The sequence below is a fragment of the Felis catus genome, chromosome A3 (assembly GCF_018350175.1).
Source record: "Felis catus isolate Fca126 chromosome A3, F.catus_Fca126_mat1.0, whole genome shotgun sequence".
NCBI lineage: Eukaryota > Metazoa > Chordata > Mammalia > Carnivora > Felidae > Felis > Felis catus.
The window spans coordinates 30,245,307-30,264,949 of record NC_058370.1 but is presented as its reverse complement, the minus strand read 5'-3'; the positions used below and the strand labels follow the sequence as shown (position 1 = coordinate 30,264,949).

General features: G+C 41.0%; 1 protein-coding gene across 5 annotated transcripts in view; it reads right to left on the bottom strand.

The window, feature by feature from the left end:
- The window catches only part of ATRN (attractin), a 162,539-nt gene that overhangs the window by 11,977 nt on the left and 130,919 nt on the right, over positions 1-19,643 (bottom strand). For 4 of the 5 annotated variants that reach the window (XM_019826774.3, XM_019826775.3, XM_019826778.3 and 1 more), the window contains exons 25-27: positions 19,572-19,633; positions 2,477-2,555; positions 137-244 (exon numbers count right to left, since the gene is read on the bottom strand). In XM_019826774.3, coding sequence (XP_019682333.2) covers positions 137-244; positions 2,477-2,555; positions 19,572-19,633 — 249 coding nt within the window. Of the gene's footprint in view, positions 1-136; positions 245-2,476; positions 2,556-15,720; positions 16,015-19,571; positions 19,634-19,643 lie in introns of those variants that run through there. The other variant, XM_019826777.3, reaches the window with a different exon arrangement.

Genomic DNA, 19,643 nt, shown 5'->3' with positions numbered 1-19,643 from the left:
TTGTTAAAGAGAGAGAGAGAGAGAGAGAGAGAAAACCTTAAGAGGCAACAGAATAAGGCTCTTGTTCTCTGTGGTTTCCCAGACTTAAAAGCATAAGTTTGGACAGGTTTTCAGGACTTCTGAATCACATTCTCACCTTTATACTCCCCCCAATAAGATCGGGAGGCTCTTCATCTGTTTCCAAGGCAACGTTTACGGAGGCAAAAGGGCGACTGGCCATCTGTTGCATCTCTCGAAGAAGTTGCTATTGATCAACATAGCAAGCATTAATGCACCGAGAACTAAGGGATTTTATTAGAGAATACCACATATTAGAAGTACCTCATCCTCCCTGGTTCAAACAAATCAAGTCCAAAATGATATCTTTTGAGACAGCTGGAGAAACCTGGACACAGACCAGGTATTAGAGAACATGAGTACAACTGTGCGATGATGGGTAAGTTATTCTGCCTCTCTGAGCCTCAGTTTCCTCATCTGTGAGAGAGCACTAGGGTCAGTAACTATTTCATAGGATTGTTGTGAGGAGTAAATTAATTAATCTATATAAAACCTCTGAGAACAGTGGCTGGAATTTAGAAATGTTCAAATGTCAGCTCTTATTGTAACAAACTTGTCTGGATTTTACTGGCATAACTTCTAATATTTTCTTATCACGAGTGATGTTGGTTATCTGGATATCCTTTCTAGTGTTAACAAGGAGGCAATATTTTTGAGTTTACTAAGAGTTTTGTTTTTAAACTAGGAATGGGTGTTGAATTTCAATAAAAGATGACATGATTATTTGGCCATGACAACAAATTTAGGTTCTATATTTACCCACTGATATAACCTATTCCAATAGGTTTTCTGGTATGAAATGATCCTTTTATTACACTGGTCAATTAGACTGCTGCACCTACAGTCATTATATGACTGGCCTTTTCTATGCATATAATGAGTTAGGGCTCTTTTAAGCTTTCCATCTTTTCCCTTACTTGGGAACAGTTTATGTCTTTTGGAACTAAGTAATTCTCATAAGCACTCAAGGAAAAAATAGACTAGTATTATTTACATAAGCTCACCTCAAACTAAAAATCCCTGGGTAATGCCCTCTGTGGAGACAGTAATATTTTGACAAGTTTTCAATTCCTTCCCTGGCCACTGGTTTATTGAGGCTTCCCATTTCTTTCTTTCTTACTCCATTTGGATAGCTTACATTTTTTCAGAACACTGTATAATTCATCAGGATTTTAAGATGTCTTAGTAACACAGCTATGAGAAAAATCCCTCTGAATATGTTACCCACTGAATTTTAAAAATGATAATTAAAAGGATGCAACATTATCTATATGATAACAACACCTTTACATGGGTCAGAAAAGCAGTCATGGCCCCAGGAAGAGGCCCATATCCTGGAGCCTATGCTAACCTCATTATAGACACTAATGTTCAGTGAACAGTGCTGCATGCCTATGAGTTTTGATTTCACATATTCCTGTTCTCTTCTAAATCTTGTCTACAGATCAATTTTTAATACAATTAATTTTTTATTTTAAAGAGAGAGCGCACGAGTGGGGGAGAAGGAGGGGGGGGAGGGAGGGAGGGAGGGAGAGGGGGAGGGGGAGGGGGAGAGAGAGAGAGAGAGAGAGAGAGAGAGAGAGAGAGAGAATGAATCCCAAGCAGGTTCCATACTCAACACGGAGCCTGACGTGGGGCTTGATCCTACAACCCTGGGATCACAACCTGAGCCGAAATCAAGAGTTGAACGCTCTATCGACTGAGTCACCCAGGTGCCCCCAGATCAATTTTTATGTAGAAAAGGGCATGAGTAGATACAGAAAATCAAGGAGCGTATGTCAGTCTGGATCTCAGTGCCCTTCCATTAGCAACGATGCAATAGACAGGATGACTAGAAGGCAAATAATATCGGTGAAAGTTATGATAAACAAAGATCTTATGCTGTAGTTTTTAACCAAGTTTACTTATTTGATTTGTCAATTATAAATATTTCCTTCACTTATTGGTATTTCTTTTGGAACACAGCACTAGAAATAAATCAAGACTCACTAAAAAATAAAACTCAAGCAAAAACTTAACTAGACTAGACACCGATTTATCTTTCCTTGAGTGAAGAGATATTTCTGAGATGCTTAGCTCATTAATTTTACTTTCGTTCTTGTGAAAGGCTCTGCTACTGAGCCCTCAGATCTCCTGCCTGAATTAAGGACAGAGTGCCGGTAGAATATGGGTAGAACTGAAATCTGCAAGTCAATATTAGAGTTTCCTTTTAGAAAGTTAAAAGCACGTGGCGCAGAATTAATTATACTCTGTATAGCACTAACTGAAATCTACTGACCACATTTTGCGGAAAGGGCAGCACTACTCCCCCTACAGTATGTCTTTCAATTATCACTAAATAGCTAAAACCGACTTGCTTTAGAGGAACAGAAAGGAAGAAGCTCTTACAGGAATTCGCGAACCATCCACTGAGGCTTACCTCTCTACGCCTGGAGGCCCAACAACTTTGTTTGATCTTCCAAACCACAGCAGCCACCAGGAGCAAAGAGAGGAAACAACTGTGAGAAAGGAAAGTACTGAGTTATTATCCCAGCCCCCAGAATCAGCACTGTCACCCACACTGCAGGTCAGGCAGGGAGTGCCCTCCCAATACCAATTCCAAGCACCTTTCTGATGATTCATCACAACCATGTCCTGGTTCACAGGAAGCCAGTGTGAGAAGACTCTCAGAAGCTGAGCTTCCTGTCCTACATCAGGACAGTACTGTCCCCACAAGGCACCGGGAGAGAGCTGCAACCTCCCACTGGGTTTTTTATTGAATGACCTGTCATGGCTCATCCCAAGTAAGAAAAACAGTTCTAGGATAATGATAATGAACGACAAGCATGCCATTTAACTGAATTGGCAAGCCTTTACTGATAAAGTCTAACAAAATGAGAAAAGTTAATTATTACAGTAACAACCAGCTTTTCATAAGGAAGAGGTAAATACACAAGAAATAATTTTCTATATAATAATATATTCAACTATAGTTTTACAAAATAAATTCATATAATTTTTATAAAATAAAGTCAACCTCAAACCGACCACTTTCTCAAAAGTATTAGCAGAGAATACCTCCCAGTGGTCTTGTAACTGCAAATGCTTTCAATGTTCTCTCATCTGTAAACCAAGTGTGGAAGGTTTGAAAAGCTACCCTGACAGCAGAGAGAATGAGTGACTTCTGTCATCTGCAAGCACAAGGCATTTGTAGCATGGGGTCGGCTTCCAAGTACCCAAGTGTGGGCCGGAGGCAGGTCCCTCAGGCCGGCTGGAGAAGGGCACTCTGAGGTGTGAGGATGACTGAACTTCCACCCTCTCTCAAGTAGAAACCTCAAGGCTCCCACAGCCCACCACTGCCCTGACATGAACGAGGGACGACCCTTCCAATGGATTCCCTGACTAGAGAGAAGGGGCTTCCAGAGTCATCATTCAGGCGAGAGCCTTCAGTTCCTGTGTTGCTGGGCACCTTGGCTGTCCTGACACTGCTGGTCTGTTCCTCCTCCCTGACAGTCTCTATTTACCCTTTAATCAATACTTTATTGAGATAGGGCCTGTTCTGGGCCCACAAAATACACTGATGAACTGAACAAAAGACTGGTGTTCCCATGGAGTTTACATTCCGTCAGGAGGAGCTAAAAAGTAAATAAAATAAATAAGCAAATTACAGAGCATGTTAGAAGGTAGTAAATGAGACAGAAATAAAAAGAGGGTTCAGGGCAAGGGGGTTCGGGAGTGACAATGGCACTATAAAGCAGTATGGTCAGAGTGGGTGAGCCTAACTTCTTGAGGTGACATCTGAGCAAGACTTGGAGGAGGTGTGGGGGGTGGCTCAGGGGATGTCTACAGAAACAGGCCTGGGTGACGGGCTCAGCCATGCACACACCCAGAGGTAAGGACATACCTAGAGCTGCTTGAGGAACCTGAGGATGCCACCATGGCTGGGGTAGGGGGAGTCAGGTCACAGATAAAGGCAAAGAAGTAAGGGGACGCAGACCATGGAAGGCCTGCAGGCATTTGAGTGGAGAAGTATCATGATTTAACTTATGCTGAGGAGACCAATAGGGCAGCGATGGTAGAAGTAGGAAGCCCAGCAGTCTAGGAGAGATGATGGTGGCTCAAGCTAGGCTCTGGTAACAGGAGTGTGAAAAGCACTCTGGAAATCTTGACATAATTGGAAGGTTGAGACAACAGAATTTCCTGATGTGCTAGATGTAGGGTATGAAACAGAGAAGTCAGAGATTTTGGCCTCAGAAACTTGCCATCAACTTAAACAGGGAAGGCTCTGGGTGGAGCAGGTCCAGGACAGCAGTCTGAATTCTGAGAATCTGCCTAATCACTAAAGGGAGATGATGTGGGCAGATATAGGAGTCTGAAGGCTGGGTGCCAGGTCTGGCCTGGAGATGGCATTTGGAGTCATTAGTACATAGTTAACCCTTGAACAACACAAGGGTTAGGGGGGCTGACCTCCCGCAGAGTCAAAAATCCACGTATAAATTATGACTCCTCCAAAACTTAACTACTAATAGTCTACTACTGACAGGAAGCCTTACTGACATCATAAACAGCTGATTAACTCATATTTTGTATATGTATTATATACATATGTATTATATGCTGTATTCTTACCATAAAGTAAGGTATGGAAAACAAAATATTAAGAAAATCATAAGGGGCACCTGGGTGGCTGAATCAATTAAGCATCTGCCTCTTGATTTTGGCTCAGGTCATGATTTCATGGTTCGTGAGATTGAGCCCCACGTCAGGCTCTGTGCTGATGGTGTGGAGCCTGCTTGGGATTCTCTCTCCCTTTCTCTCTGTCCCTCCCTGACTCGCGTGCTCTCTGTTTCAAAATAAATAAATAAATATTAAAAAAAAATTTTTTTAATGTTTTATTTATTTTTGAGAGAGAGAGAGACTGAGCATGAGCAGGGGAGGGGCAGAGAGAGAAAGAGGGAGACACAGAATCTGAAGCAGGCTCCAGGGCTCTGAGCTGACAGCACAGAGCCCGACGTGGGGCTCGAACTCACAGACTGTGAGATCATGACCTGAGCTGAAGTCGGACGCTTAACCGACTGAGTCACCCGGGCGCCCCTCAAAATAAATAAATAAATATTAAAAAAAAGAAAGATAAATTACATTTACTGCACTGTATTTGTTTTAAAAAAAAAATCTATGTATAAGTGGACTTGCACAGTTCAAACCTGTGTTGTTCGAAGGTCACCTGCATGTTGTATTTGAAGTAATAAATCTGGATGAGATCACCCAGGGAGTAAATACAAATACAGAAAGATGTCCTGGGGGGGGCACCCCACTATTGAGAAGTTGGGGAGAAGAGGAAGAAGCAGTAAGGGAATCTGAGAAGAGTAACCCGTCTTTCTCGGTTTCCATGCACAATCCTGTTTTTTTACATTTTTACTCTAATAGAAACACAAGGAGGCAGCATATCCACATATAAGGGCAAGAAGCGAATGAGAACAGTTTCCAAGTTGGCCAAGACCCTACTGATGTAGCTGAGTGCAGGGCTGTCCTCAGAGGTGAGCACCCTGGTACCACTCAGAGGCCTCTCCTGGGACTACCCTCAAGCCAGAGGTGCAAACCAGGGCAGCTCAGTGTCCCCTGTCCCCCTAGGCCTAGGTGGGGCTTCTGTCTTCAACCGAGACTTGTTAAAAACACCAAAAACCCAGCTGCTTCCACCAGTTCCAGCTTTTCTAAGAAGCGACACAAACAGCATACCAATTCACAGTGATTGTCCCTCAAAGTTGGTATGTGCATGATTTCTCCCAGGGCAATACAACAACAAAAATTCTAGTTATTTGAAAAAACGTGGCGCTCGCTGATACACCTCCTTTCTTTTTTTCCTTCCACTAACTTATGTACTGGTGGTGCTGTAACTCAGTCTTCACCCTACTGCAGTCTCTCTTATTAACTGTCTCCCAGATTTTTCTACGTAAATGTAATTTTAAAGAAACATTATACCATGAAAATTTTCAAACATACACACAAGTAGAGGGAATGATCTAGTGAATTCCTTTGTGTCTATTACTTATCCTTGGAAGTTATTAACATTTTGCCAATGTCACTCAAAGATCATCAAAGTGTATTTCTCGTTTCAAACCTAGGACACTAGCCCTAGGTGGAGTCTCTTACTTCCAGCCAGCATGGTACCTGAGGAGAAAACAAGAATCCTTTTGTCTTTTTATCCTAAACCTGCTCCTGCTTATCCAAGGTTTGCACTTTCCTGAGACTATTCTAAAAAAAATCCATTTCTTAATTCTAGGTTTTTCTTCCTATCTTTTATATAGGTCTTCAGAAAACTCACAATTTGTGTGAGAGCTCAGCTTTTGGGGCATCTCTCTGTTTTCTCACCAGCTTAATTTTAATTGTGCAGCTAGAATGACATTTTTTTTTTTAATCTTTATTTTTGAGAGAGAGACAGAGTGAGAGTGGAGGAGGAACAGAGAGACACACAGAATCTGAAGCAGACTTCAGGCTCGGAGCTGTCAGCACAGAGCCCGACGCGGGGCTCGAACTCACAAACTGTGAGATCATGACCTGAGCTGAAGTTGGACGCTTAACCGACTGAGCCACCCAGGCACCCCTAGAATGACATTTTTGAGAGCATCTTGAACTTTCCATCCAGAGGGCATGGCATGACTATTAACTAATGGTCATGTTTTCCTGCCCTTACAAGTCTGGCTTTTCTAAAACTATATATGCATTTCTTGGCCTGGCTTTGACCTCTAAGTTAACCTGAAAGCAGAGATACCACTGCTTCTTCCCATGTTCCTGTGATTTTACACTCATCATTCTGGTCAGAATTAGATCCAGAGCGGCAGGAACCCATGATCACTTCTATCTTCTGGAACATGAAATGGATTTGTCAAAATGTCTGTTGTCAGTCTGGCAAGGGTCTAGCAGAAGTTCAGATAATTACGTTTTACAAGTACATTGTATCTTGCCTACATCAGAAATTCCCATTACATGCTCTCCTTTTGGCCAGGTGAGGTGATGTCACCTATTTCTCCTTTTTAACCTCACTCAGATGCTGCCCTGGCACCCTTGACTCCAGCCACAAAGACTTCCACAGAATGTTGTGGGTCTCTTCTTACTACTACCAGTTGTCGTCCTAACCACTCTAGCACTCACTCCCAGATACAAAGCCCTTTCGCACACATGACCTCATCTAATTCCCAGAGCAAGCAAGTAGGTCTTATTATTCCCCTCTTCATACACAAGGCTCCTACTAGAGTCTGGATTAGTATCTAATTAAGACATAAAGAGGGTTTAATGGATTTGTCACAATCTAGAGTTTATGTCACTGTGCCTGAGTCTGGAAATACTTTGCGTAACTCAACTTATACCGATTTTCTCACTTGAATCACTGAGCGCCCCCACAACATCCCGATCTACTTCTCTTCTGTGTTATCTGAGCTATTTTTCAGAGTGCTTAGGATCATTTGGATACCTTTCTTTCCCCCTTATTTTCATGTAGATCCTTTGGGACCTGGTTAACTTGCTTGAGGAAAATATTTTCTTCCCCATGCTCATAAAAGGGACTCTATTCTCAGTTAAAAGATCATCATCATTCCTAGTTCTTAAAACAAAACTCAGAAATAAACAAAGTTCTGGATTCTTTTCCAAAGGTTCCACTTTCAAAAGGTAGAAGTGACAACACCACCATCTGTCCTTGTTTACTAGACAAGATTCCATGGTCTCTAAAGATGTCCCCAGTCAATTCTGATGGTGTCATTCAGTCTTCCGCCAGGCAGCAGAAGAGACTGCTCCTCATTGGGCTGGTGCTTAGCAGCAGGGTCATCTCATTCTGTACACATGTTCCAAGAATACACCTGCTAACTGGAGCTACTGAATTAGCATGCAGCCTCTCCATCCCTTCAAAGGGTGCCATCAACCAGCACCAGTAGCTTTCTTCCCTCAGAGAGGCTGGTGCCTATGGTTCCTCAAGACTCTGCAGTTCTCCTGAAGGCTTAGTTTACTTTCCACATATATTTGCAAATGACTGTGTACTAGGTACTGAAGATATGTGTGTGTGTGTGCACAGATGAGAGACAGCGTCTCTGCTCTCTTGAAGCTTAAGAGTCTAACTGTGGACACAGATATGAAGCAAGTAAAAAACTGTGAGAAGGACCACGATGAAAAATAGTATTGTTCTATGGGAGAGAATAAGGGAAGACCATTTAGTTCTGGGGCTCTAGGATGAAATCCTGGAGGAAGTGATGCTGTGCCAAGTTTTGAAGGATGAGTGTAGTATAATAAAAAATGTATTTATTTGGTCTCTGTCCTAAGTTCCTGGCACAGAGGTCCTAAAATTCTTAAAATTTTCTGAGTGACAGGAGTGTCCCCTTCCCCACTTTTTTAGACAAATGTTCACAACAGCTTTATTTATAATAGCCAAAAACTGGAAACAGCCCAAATGTCCATTTCCATCAAGAAGAGAAGAAATAAATTGTGGTTGATCTTTACATAAAATATCACTCAGTATTAAAAGAATTTTTTTTGATGTTTATTTATTTTTGAGACGATGCAAGAGACAGAGTGCAAGCAGTGGAGGGGTAGACAGAGGGAGACACAGAATCTGAAGTGGGTTCTGAGCTGTCAGCCCAGAGCCCGACGCGGGGCTTGAACTCATGAACGGCGAGATCATGACCTGAGCTGAAGTCAGGCGCTTAACCGACTAAGCCACCCAGGTGTCCCAAAATATCTCTCAGTATTAAAAAGGAATGAGCTACTTTTAAATTTGATTAAAAATTAAAATATATATATATATCTTTAATAGTTTTTTTTGTACAAACTGATTTACACAGTTTTAGGTATAATTTAAAAAATGACAGGGTCTCTGGGTCTGAATGAGCTGTTTTTTTTTAGAACAGGTTTATTGAAATGTAATTCAGGAGGGTCCTTTGTATCCTAATGAATGACTCATGGGAGGGAGGGACCCAAATAGCTTCAGGATGGAGGCTGGTCACCAGAAAAACCAATCACATGTTAGAGAGCTAGAATGTTCAGTGCCCTCCCTGCTGCATCCCCACCCAACAACCAGAGGGGAGGGGAGATGGCTAGACACTGAGTTCATTAATCACGTCTCTGTAATGGAACCTTGAAAGAAATGAGGAGCCATGAAGTTTGAGGGAGCTTTTGGGTTGGTGAACACATATGTTCATGTGCTGGGAGGGGGGCATGCCCAGAGAGGGAGTGGAAGCTGTGCTCTCTACCCACCCCTATAACCTGCCCTATGAATCTCTTCGATTTGGCTGTTCCTGAGTTACATTCTTTCTAATAACTGTAATTTTAGGTGCTGTGCTTTTTCTGAGTTCTGTGAGTCATTCTGGCAAACTGTCAAATGTGAGGAGGGTCACAGGAGCCCCCGAATTTGTAGTTGGCCAGGCAGAAGCATGGGCAGCCTGAGGACCCATTCGTGGTTGACATCTGAAGTGGGTGCAGTCCCGGCAGACTGAGCCCTTAACCGGTGGGGTCTGTGCCAACTCCAGGTAGTGTCAGAACTGAACAGACCTGCAGGACACCGAGTTGGTGTCAGAGAATTGGATGTTGTCTGGAAAAACCAAGCAATGAGTAAAACTATAGAGATGAAGGGTAGGGAGAAGAAAGAAAGAAAGCAAGCATTTTCCAGGAAAAAAAGGAAAACCACGTGCAAGTACTGTGAGGTAGGAAAGGAGCCTGGTGCTTGCGAAAAATCAAAGATGGCTCATGCAGTGGGACTGCAGAGGAGAGTAGCATAAGATGAATATGGAGATGTGAGCAAAGGTCAGTTCACCTGGGTTAGTTTAGATACAATGAGAAGCCACGGAGTATAAAGGAACAGATGTACACGGATTCATTTTCAAGGTCTCCTCGGATTTTGTGTGGACTGTAGAGGGGCTCTGACTGCGGGGGGCGTGGTGACGGAGTGCCTGGTGCATGGGAGACAAGTCACTCGGAAGTGGCAGCAGGGCAGACGGTGAGGAAGGACCAAAAAGTTCACTTCTGGGAGTGTTATGCCACAGACGGGACGGCAGAGCTCAATCGGAATACAGAATGAGAAGATGGCCAGGGTCAAGCTCTGGGAGAACATCTGTGAGAAGCTGACAGAAAAGTTCAACAAAAGAGTGGCCTCAGAGCAGTCTGGGGTCAGAGAAGGCCAGCAGAGTCTCAATGATGGGTGGTCAGCTCCTTGATACTGATGAGAATCAAGAAGATGACAACTAAAAAGCATCTCTGGGATGTGGCAACAGAGATGCTCTTGCTGCCCTCCACACACACACAAATTTAGATGGAGTGTGGTGATGGAAGTCAGAACAGAGAGGGCTGAAAAGCAAAAAAGGTTTCTAGTACAAGGATTCTTAAGGGCAGTGAAAACACTCCGTAGGGTATTAGGAGACTGGATATATGTCATTATGTATTTGCCCAAACTTATAGAATATACAACACCAAGAGTGATCCCTAAGGTCAACTATGGGCTTTGGAGGATTATGATGTGTCAGTGTAGGTTCATCCTCGGTAAAAAATGTACAACTCTGGGGAGTGATGTTGATCATGGGGAAGAGGCTATGCTTGTGTGGGGGCAGGGAGATACGGGAAATCTCTGTACTTTCTTCTCAATTTTGTCATAACTGTAAAATTGCTTTATTTTATTTATTTATTTATTTATTTAAAAAAAATTTTTTTTCAACGTTTATTTATTTTTGGGACAGAGAGAGACAGAGCATGAACAGGGGACGGGCAGAGAGAGAGGGAGACACAGAATTGGAAACAGGCTCCAGGCTCTGAGCCATCAGCCCAGAGCCCGACGCGGGGCTTGAACTCACGGACCGCGAGATCGTGACCTGGCTGAAGTCGGACGCTTAACCGACTGCGCCACCCAGGTGCCCCTGTAAAATTGCTTTAAAAAGAGATTCTAAAAAATTTAAACAAACAAACAAAACCAAACAAAATAAAAATGTGCTGGAGCCCACAGCCAATGGATACAAGGAGGGAAGGGAATGGCCACAGTGTTCAAGGGGAGTTACATTCAGCGTGGCCACAACAGGCGGCTTCTTCCCCATTCTGTGTTTGTGCTAAGCAGTGGGAGACAGCAGCTGAGGCAGTGAGCCCTGGGCCTGGGGCCGGGCAGGCCAGGCAGGACGGTGGCCCTTTCACTCAGAAAACAAACTAACAGTACAGCTTGCCCAGCAACACGCTCTGCCCCTACTCCACACTCACTAGAGGATGTGACACACAGAAACAGCATCCTGGAGGATGTGACACACAGAAATAGCATCCACACACAGACAAATGGCAGTCTTCAACACATCCCCAAATCAGACATTTTGAGGAAACCAATACTGTGAAAGAGAGGCATCAAACAACAGCAACAAAACCCAAACATCCGAGGAGAGTTATTAATAATAGCACAAAATAAGACTTCAAAATAAAATAAAATAAAATAAAATAAAATAAAATAAAATAAAATAAAATAAAATAAAATATAAAATAAAATATTAATCTCACAAAGGAACATGAGAAGAAGGTACATTCACAATGAAACAGGCCATAAGGAAAAATATATTAGAAATAAAATGCAAAAGTTAAAAAAAAAAACTTATCAGATGGACTCAACAAAGGAAATGGACTCAACTTTGGATTACATTAATGAGCTGGAAAATATTGCTGTGGAGCTCACACAGAATGCAGTGCAAAAGGAGAATGAAAGAATAAGTGAGTTCAGTTAAGAAATATGAAGGACAGATCCAGAATCTTCCTCATTAATCTAACAGAGAATTCTAGAATTCAAGCAAAAGAATGAAAGGAGTAGAAACAAGCAAAGAGAAGACAACACTGCAAAACTCAAGACTCCAGTCCTCAGTCTGAAAGCCCCTCCTCCTCGCCCCGTACCAAATTCCTTCTCAGGTCCTTTCTGAATTACTCAAATGGTCCTGCAGAACAACAACATCCAACAAAGGGAAAGGCATGGGACACATAAGATGGTGTGAGAAAAAAAATGGTAAAACTTACAAAAATTGTTCCTACACAACCTAAAATGACTACAATCTAGAATTTAAATCCCAGATAATCGCTACTTCGGAGGCCACCGGATGGCTGTGCAGGCTGTTACAGGGCTCACTGAGAGCCTCAGAGCAGACAGCTCTTGTAGGGACTGGACTCATGAAGCTGCCAGGAGCTGAGGCCGTGGTCCCATCCCCTTCAGTGGCTGCACAATCTTCCTTCCCATCTGACCTCCCATGCTTTAGCTTGCGTGTGGATGGATGTAATACTGCCCCAGGTCCTGAATTCACAGAACTTTCAGCTAACTTAGGGTTTCTCAATGCCAACTGAACATAAGAATCACTAGAGAGCCTTTGAAATATCACAAGGATCAGGTGCCCTAAGAGACCAAGGAATTGGCATCTCTGGGGCATGGGGCCCAGGCGGCTCCTAGTGCTTTTTAAGTTTCCCAGGGTGTTCTATCTAAGGTACAGCTAGGGCTGTGAGACATGTAACTGTTTCAGCCTCTCAAACCCAATTTAAAACCTGTAGGAGAGGCCTCTAATTGGCCCTGTTCATCTTTGCATGTCAAATTATAGGTTCAGCTACGTATGAGTTGTTCTTAAGCTCCAGCCTGGTAAATACGTGCATTGAAAGGTGATTAAGTACTATCATAAGAGTCCCAAAGGGGATGGACTTTGGGGTGAATGTATCAGGAGAAGACTCATGGAATAGGCAATTGGGTTGGGTTCTGAAGGGTTAAGACTATGACCGGTCAGTGGGATCAGGTAAATACCTTTGAGACAAACGCAGAGGAGACCCAGATAAGTCTACCACCCCTCCAGGCCCTGCAGCTCATGTGGCCAAAAAGGAAGGAAATGACAGCTGTCTTGGAGAGGCTCATAATCTGGTGGAAGTCACAGGGCAAAGACTGATGAAATACTGAATTTGCAAGAATATAGAATGATGCTTCGGCCCCACTCTTGAAGGACCACAGAAGGTGGCTCAGGTCAGTGACCCTACCTGCCTGCCACTAAACAGAATAAAAAAACTACTGGGAGGGGTGGGAGGAGATCTTGGGATTTTGATTTCTCCTGTGGTAACATTAGAAGGCAGTTTCCTTTTGGAATCTCTACTTCTGTGGAATGAAGAGATTTTCTTGTGAATGGGAGGTAGTTTCATCAAATTTCCAGCACTCCATACCGCTAGCATTGCAACATTTAGGGCAGAGGTTCTGTGGTGCCCACTCAGCTCCAATGAACTGTGCTGAGTATTTTCTGAAAAAGGGAGTAACACAGAGAGTGAGTCCCGGGCCTAGTGGATGGTGTGGTCCCTGGAGCCGAAGCAATTAATATCTTGCACTCCTACTGCAGAGTATAGTAAAGTTGTAATCAAATAGATCCCACACGGATATAGGAACACCTAAACATGAAAAGACAACAGGGAAAATACCCATTAAGAAAACAGGGAAGGACAGAGAGGTCTGCTTCGTGGAAAACACCATAAATGGGGTTCAAAGACAAACAACTGAGCACACACCTGTTAATAGTTGCAAAATAAAACAAGGTCCTAAATTTTAGTACAAAAAAGGCAAATATCCCGATAGAAATACAAACAAAGGATAGGGACAGGTAATTCAAAACAAGAACTATAAGAGATCAGTAAGCATCACTCATAATTAAAGACATCCAAATTTAAGATACCAGTGATACCTCTCAGACTGGCAAATTAAAAAATAATGGCAATTTTTAGTGTTGCTAAGACATAGTAAGAGGAAGAGGCCGTAAGACAAATTATATTCCTGCCATAGGAGTGTAAATTCATGCCACTGTTGAGGGTCCATGGCAGTGTTTTTGCATTTTGATGCAGCAATTATAGGGACATAAAAGCTATCCCAGAGAGATCTTCATAGAAAAACGTAAAGGTATATGTAACAAAATTGAAGACAATCTAAGAGTCAGTCAAAATAGGACTGGTTAAACAAAATATGGTACTTGTACTATGAGAAAAGCTGTTTAGAAATGAAGTGAATCTCCACATGGGAAAGTTAACCATAAAACATGGCATAAAAAGACAAGTTATAGAACAACATGTAAGCAGGGAACCCACTTTATAAACCAAAGAATCAGAAAAGAACAGAACTTACATGCAGCATATATACAGAGAAAAAACTGTGGAAACACACGCATCAAAATATTAACAGTGATAATTTCTTAAAAGTAGAATTAGGAGAAGTTTGAATTTTAATTTTTACATTGTTTGAAGTTTTACTACGAACATAAACTACTTTTGATGTTTTTTTTTTTTTTAATTTTTTTTTTCAACGTTTATTTATTTTTGGGACAGAGAGAGACAGAGCATGAACGGGGGAGAGGCAGAGAGAGAGGGAGACACAGAATCGGAAACAGGCTCCAGGCTTTGAGCCATCAGCCCAGAGCCTGACGCAGGGCTCGAACTCGCGGACCGCGAGATCGTGACCTGGCTGAAGTCGGACGCTTAACCGACTGCGCCACCCAGGCGCCCCTACTTTTGATGTTTTATAAGAGAATTATCTGTATGCTGATTTTCTACTTTAAAAAGTCTGAATGAAGACTTAATATTTTGTTTTCAAATACTTGGATTAGTTTAGCATTATTTCATCATATCTTTTTATGTCGTCCCTACCAATTTTTCCCTTTACATTATCTAGATCATTGTTGTTCAATAGAAATTTAATGAGAGCCACATATGTAATTATAAAAGTTCTAGTAGCCACATTAAAAAGTAAAAAGAAACAGGTGAAATTAATTTTAATAAAATAGTTTTATTTAACCCAAGATTGCCAAAACATCATTTGAATGTGTGATCAGTATAAAAATTGAGACATTTTATATTCTAAGTCTTCAAAATCCAGTGTGTATTTAATACTAATAAGCACATCTCAATTTGAACACTAAATTTTTACCAGAAAATATTTGATCTGTATTTAAATTTCCTAAAATCCACAAGTGAAAAAGTAGATTCACATATCCAGGTTGTTCTTTAAAAAAAAATTTTTTTTTTCAACGTTTATTTATTTTTGGGACAGAGAGAGACAGAGCATGAACGGGGGAGGGGCAGAGAGAGAGGGAGACACAGAATCGGAAACAGGCTCCAGGCTCCAGGCTCTGAGCCATCAGCCCAGAGCCTGATGCGGGGCTCGAACTCACGGACCGCGAGATCGTGACCTGGCTGAAGTCGGACGCTTAACCGACTGCGCCACCCAGGCGCCCCTATTCTAAACATACTTAAAAGTTCTCTACTAACTGAATCAAGTAGCAGTTTTTAAATTATATTTAAATTAGTTAAAATGAAAAAGCCAATTTCTTAGTCACACCAGCTACATTTCAAGTGCTTGTGAGCTACATGTGACAAGTGACTGTTAAGTCTATACTGATCTTTTACCTTCTTGTTTATTACTATCTACTTTTTATTTCTATTTAGCTTTTTATCACTTAAAACAAATCGGAACCTTTTAAACTTTATCTATTTTGGTCGTTATGTATATATTCCACTGGTTAATCTGATTTTGTGCCAGTGCCACACTGACCACTGTAGCTTGACAAAATATTTACTATCTGGGAGGGCCAGTGGACGGTCTCCCCACCCTCTCCATTTTTTCTTGGTAATTCTTGATCTTGTTATGCTGTAATTTTGAGCAATTTATTAACCGAAGTAATACAAATATACAAATTTCATTTTTATTGGTGAAATGTAGAAATATAATTGATTTTTTCCCCAGAAACACTGAAGGCTTTTATTAGATTCTTTTATCTCCCTCCAAGATTAGAGGGCTGCAACGGTTACTTCTTGCTGGAGATGTCATCGTCATCCAGAAACTAAAGGGTACAGTTTACAGCAGGCAGAAGGGGACCCATCAGGATGTGGATGAATCTTGATGTGAGGCCATCTGCGTTCCAACATCACTTGGGAAGGGATTTCTCCTTTCACGGTAGAAAGGGGAGGGCACCCCATGGCTTACTATGGGAAATATAATTATATGGTTTTCATGACAGCATCTGCCTTTACCAATAAGAGCTGCAAAAGATGTACGCCTCTGAACGACATAAAACTGATTTTTTAATACTGCCCTTGTGTCTAGCTACTTTGCTGAATTCACCTATTAATTCTAACATTTTTTATGCAGATTCTTTTGAATTCCTCCCATAATCATGTTGCAAGTGGGATGATTTTTCTTTTTCAATTCTTATGTATTTTATTTTTCTTCTCTTACTGTATCGGCTAGAACTTTTGTCACAATGTTGAATGAAATAATTGGTAAGTAGAATCTGTCTTGTTCCCAAACTCGAAGAGAAAGTTTCTAACATTTTTCCATTAAGAATGTGGTTTGCTGTTGGCTTTATACATTGGTCCTTTATCAGATTTAAAGAAGTTTTTTTCTATTCTGAGTTTCCTAAAAGTTTTTTAATGAATGATATCAAATTTTATCAAATGCTTTCCCCCACTGATTAAGATGATCTTATTATTCTCCTCCCTTATTATGCAATTAATGTTAATTACATGGATTGATTTTTCTGATGCTAAATCAACTTTGCAATTCCTGGAATGAACTCAACTGGGTCATAGTGGATTTTTGCTTCTTCATTCCTGAGTGAGATGGCTTGTAAATTCCATTAGCATAATATTCTTGTCAGGTTGTGCTAAATTCATAAAATAAATTGGGATATATTCCTTCTTTTTCGGTTCTCTAGAAGATTTGGTTAACAATGATATTATTTCTTCCTTAAAACGTTATAAATTACCAATGAAGCCACCTGGACCTGGAGTTACCTTTGTGGGAAAATTTTAAGTTATGTATTGTTTTTATTTTTATTTTATTTTATTTTATTTTTTTAAATTTTTTTTTCAACGTTTATTTATTTTTGGGACAGAGAGAGACAGAGCATGAACGGGGGAGGGGCAGAGAGAGAGGGAGACACAGAATCGGAAACAGGCTCCAGGCTCTGAGCCATCAGCCCAGAGCCCGACGCGGGGCTCGAACTCACGGACTGTGAGATCGTGACCTGGCTGAAGTCGGACGCTCAACCGACTGCGCCACCCAGGCGCCCCTATGTATTGTTTTTAAACAGATATAGGGCTATCCAATATTCAAGTTCCTATTCTGTATCAATTTCAGTAAGTTGTAGATAATTTTGTTTTTTTAACTGTTCCATTCCATTTGTTCAATTTTCAAACTTATTTGCATAAAGTTGCTCATAAAATACTCTTATGGAGGAAAAAAATGTCTGCAGCATTTGGAGTAATGCTTCCTTTTAAATTTTTGACATTATTTACACCTCCTCTCTTTTTTTCTTGGTCAATCTTGCCAAGGGATTATCAGTATTATTATTTTCAAAGATCCAACTTTGCGGTTCTTTCAATTCTCTCTACTGTACTTCTTCCCCTGTAACATTAATTTTACTCTATTTATACTGCTTCCTTCTACTTTCTTTAGGTTTAATTAGTTCTTTTTCTGACTTACTGAGAAAGCTTTTTTCCTTTTCCAATATGTGCTTTTTATAAAGCAGTGATCTTCAACCTTAGCTGCACACTGCAATCACCGGGGAGCTTTCAAATGCTTAAGTCCCATCCCCAGAGATTCTGACATGACTGGTCTGAGATGTGGCACGGGCATCAAAAGCTTCCCAAGTGATTTTACGGTGTAACCAAGGTTGAGAACCACAGATTTAAAGCCATACCTTCTAAGTACAACTTTAACTGCATCTTGATCATTAAAATTGTGTTAAAATTTCTGCAGTGATTTTATGAAAATTTTCATTTTTTAAAATTTTCAAGTTTATTGGTAGGGGCAGAGAGAGAGGGAGACAGAATCTCAAGCACTGACAATGCAGAGCTTTATGTGGAGCTCAAACTCATCAATAATGAGATTATGACCTGAGCCAAAATCAAGAGTTGGATGCTTAACTGACTGAGCCACCCAGGCACCCCTTCTGTAAAATTTTTAAATGGACAAATCCAATACATGGCTTTAGAAGTCAGGTGAGTAGTTATTTTGGGGGAAGAATGAAGGGGCTGTGACTGATAACACGGGGAGCTTCTAAAGTGCATGTTTAATTTGTGATAATTTATTGAGCTGGACACCTGCTCTATAAGTGTTTCTGTAATTTTATAGTATACTTAAAAATAGATTTCATACAAGGACTGGGAATTATAATGGCATTAGCCTTCTCAATATTAATACTGGGAGCTAGAAGAAACAGCATTAACGTCTTCTAAATTCTAATGGAAAATAGTTTCCAGCCTAGAATTCTGCATTCAAACTTTTGATCAAACGTGAAGGTAAAATTAGAACATTTTCAGACAGAGAAAGTTACAGAAAAGTTACCTCCCCTGCAACTTTTCTCAAAACTCCTGGAGAACATGTCCCAGTAAAAGGAGGAAATAAATAGGGAGATAATGACAGGAGATCCTGGAAACAGAGATTTCAACACAAGAGGAAGGCAGAAGAAGTTCCCAAGATGGTAATCGTGCAGCAGGCCTCCAGAGCTAGCGCACCAAGGGCAGCAGGCTGGAGGGCTCCAGGACAGACATCTCCAAGAGAAACTGAAACCAGGAGACTACACCTGCTTATGTCTGACCACAGACAGATTTTTCAGTTCTAGTTACATAGAAAACCAAATCAGGGCTAGTTATATAGAAAACCAAACAATGAAAAAACCCAGGTTACGATAAACAAAGAGTGATTCCCCCATCCAAAAAATGGGGAGGTATAATCATAGTTCAACCCAGCTGTGAATAGGGGTTTTACAGTTATAACAACAAAAACGGGAGCACTGATTTAGCCAAACATTGTGATGTAACTATATGACATGAGGGGGAAGGCAGGGGATTTCGCACTCGTGGTGTGTGGGGAGTTGTTGGGTGAGGTTACATGAGATAATGAATCCTCATCTATAGTGGGACATCGAAAGATAGACTGAACTGGAAAATCAAGAAATAGTGTAAGCATGGAGAAGTTAAATATCCTTAAGACAATTTAAACTGGAGGGAAGTAAGGGATGGGAAGGTGTGGGGCAGGATGCTGCTACTTTCTCTTATGAGATCTGGAGCATGTGTATTTTTCAATTATGTGTATACAGTATTTCATAAAAACAAAGTTAAAAATAAAAGAATCCCAAGAAGTAACAAGTTACTTTTAGCTTAAAAACTCTGGATAATCACCTGAATCATCCCTGAACAAGAAGAAGCATATTGGTAGCACACACTAGTAATCATTATTGATTGTTTCAACCCCAAATTCTCCCCATATGAAGGTCCAAATTATCTACATTTTAGTATAGAATACATGAGAAGCTGCTCCCAAAAGCCAGAACATACAAAGAAAATGTTTTCATTCATCCGATTACACTGAATTTACATTATTGCAACCAACATGTAACTTCTCAAAAAGGCCTATTAAGTTAGTTTGATCTGTTTTGCCCACACCAGATTATTCATTTATCTTTTATGAGCTGATAATTAATGGGATTTAGTACCTGAATCAAAAGAGAGGATATGGTTTGTAGAAGTGAAATTACCTGAAGAAAGTCACGAAGAACTGTACCAGGTCCATAAAATTGCTGTGCTGGGAGAAGGCGATCTGTGAGGGA